Source organism: Sinocyclocheilus grahami, unplaced genomic scaffold, assembly GCF_001515645.1.
Source record: "Sinocyclocheilus grahami isolate Dianchi unplaced genomic scaffold, SAMN03320097.WGS_v1.1 scaffold21792.1, whole genome shotgun sequence".
Lineage (NCBI taxonomy): Eukaryota > Metazoa > Chordata > Actinopteri > Cypriniformes > Cyprinidae > Sinocyclocheilus > Sinocyclocheilus grahami.
In genome coordinates this window covers 2,177-3,035 of record NW_015518545.1, presented here as the reverse complement: position 1 = coordinate 3,035, position 859 = coordinate 2,177, and the positions used below count along the sequence as shown (strand labels likewise).

General features: G+C 37.4%; 1 protein-coding gene across 1 annotated transcript; it reads right to left on the bottom strand.

Moving 5' to 3' along the window:
* Positions 1-5: 5 nt before the first annotated feature.
* Positions 6-849, bottom strand: LOC107579920 (autophagy-related protein 9A-like; the record flags this gene model as incomplete). The annotated part of the gene is made up of 4 exons (XM_016265702.1): positions 694-849; positions 435-478; positions 239-303; positions 6-88 (listed from the first exon to the last, which is right to left on the bottom strand). Coding segments are annotated over exons 1-4 (295 nt in total), but the record flags the coding sequence as incomplete, so codon positions are not given.
* Positions 850-859: the final 10 nt, after the last annotated feature.

The following is an 859-nucleotide window of genomic DNA, read 5'->3' as shown; positions in this document are numbered from 1 at the left end:
GTGATTAACAAACTTGTTGGCAAAGAGGATGTCATAGTCCACACAATTAGCCAGGAACAATGTGAATGCCACCACAAACACCAATTGCCTGGAATAATAATGGGGAAAAGTACATGAAAGTTTAATAGGTTAATGGAATTTGATCACAGATCCATTGTTTACAGACACTATTTATGAGCATTATCATATTACACTATCAATGTTTAATGAAGGATACCGCAAATGAATTGATACTTACACAAGCTCAAATATTTCTCCCAGCAGCATACAAGTGAATCCATTCTTCTGGTGTAGATTATAGACTTACTGAATGTTAAGGAAAATATAAAGACTTTTGTTGACTGTAATCACTAAATTGATGTAAATCTACTTGATCTATTAAAAAAACAATTTAACTCAAAATCAAGCAATTAATTTCAGTGCTCAAAGGATATTCTCTGGAAGAATAGGTCCAGATTTTCAATGTGGTGCCATGGAGCTGCAATAAATAACTAAATTGATTAATTTTATGACAAAATTACATGGAAAATCTCAGAGCAAGGTTAACGGTAAGAAGTATGTTGCATATCCATTGCTCATTTAAGGTAAACGTGCCCAAAGAATAAAAGCATATGGTTCTGACATACCATAGGCACACAATCAATGCTGCATTGTTGCTTTACTTAAAACTGTGGGATCTGCTGTAAATCTTACATTTGGATCCCTCTGGAACATGCACCAGCAGATTCTCTTCTCCGGGAGGGGAGTCGCTGTAGGACGCCTCCAGGCGCTGGTACTCTGTATCAAAGTGGGCCATCCCGCTGTCAGCCTCCGAATCTCCTGTCACTCACTATCCCTTCTGCTGCCTTTAGATTAAAAT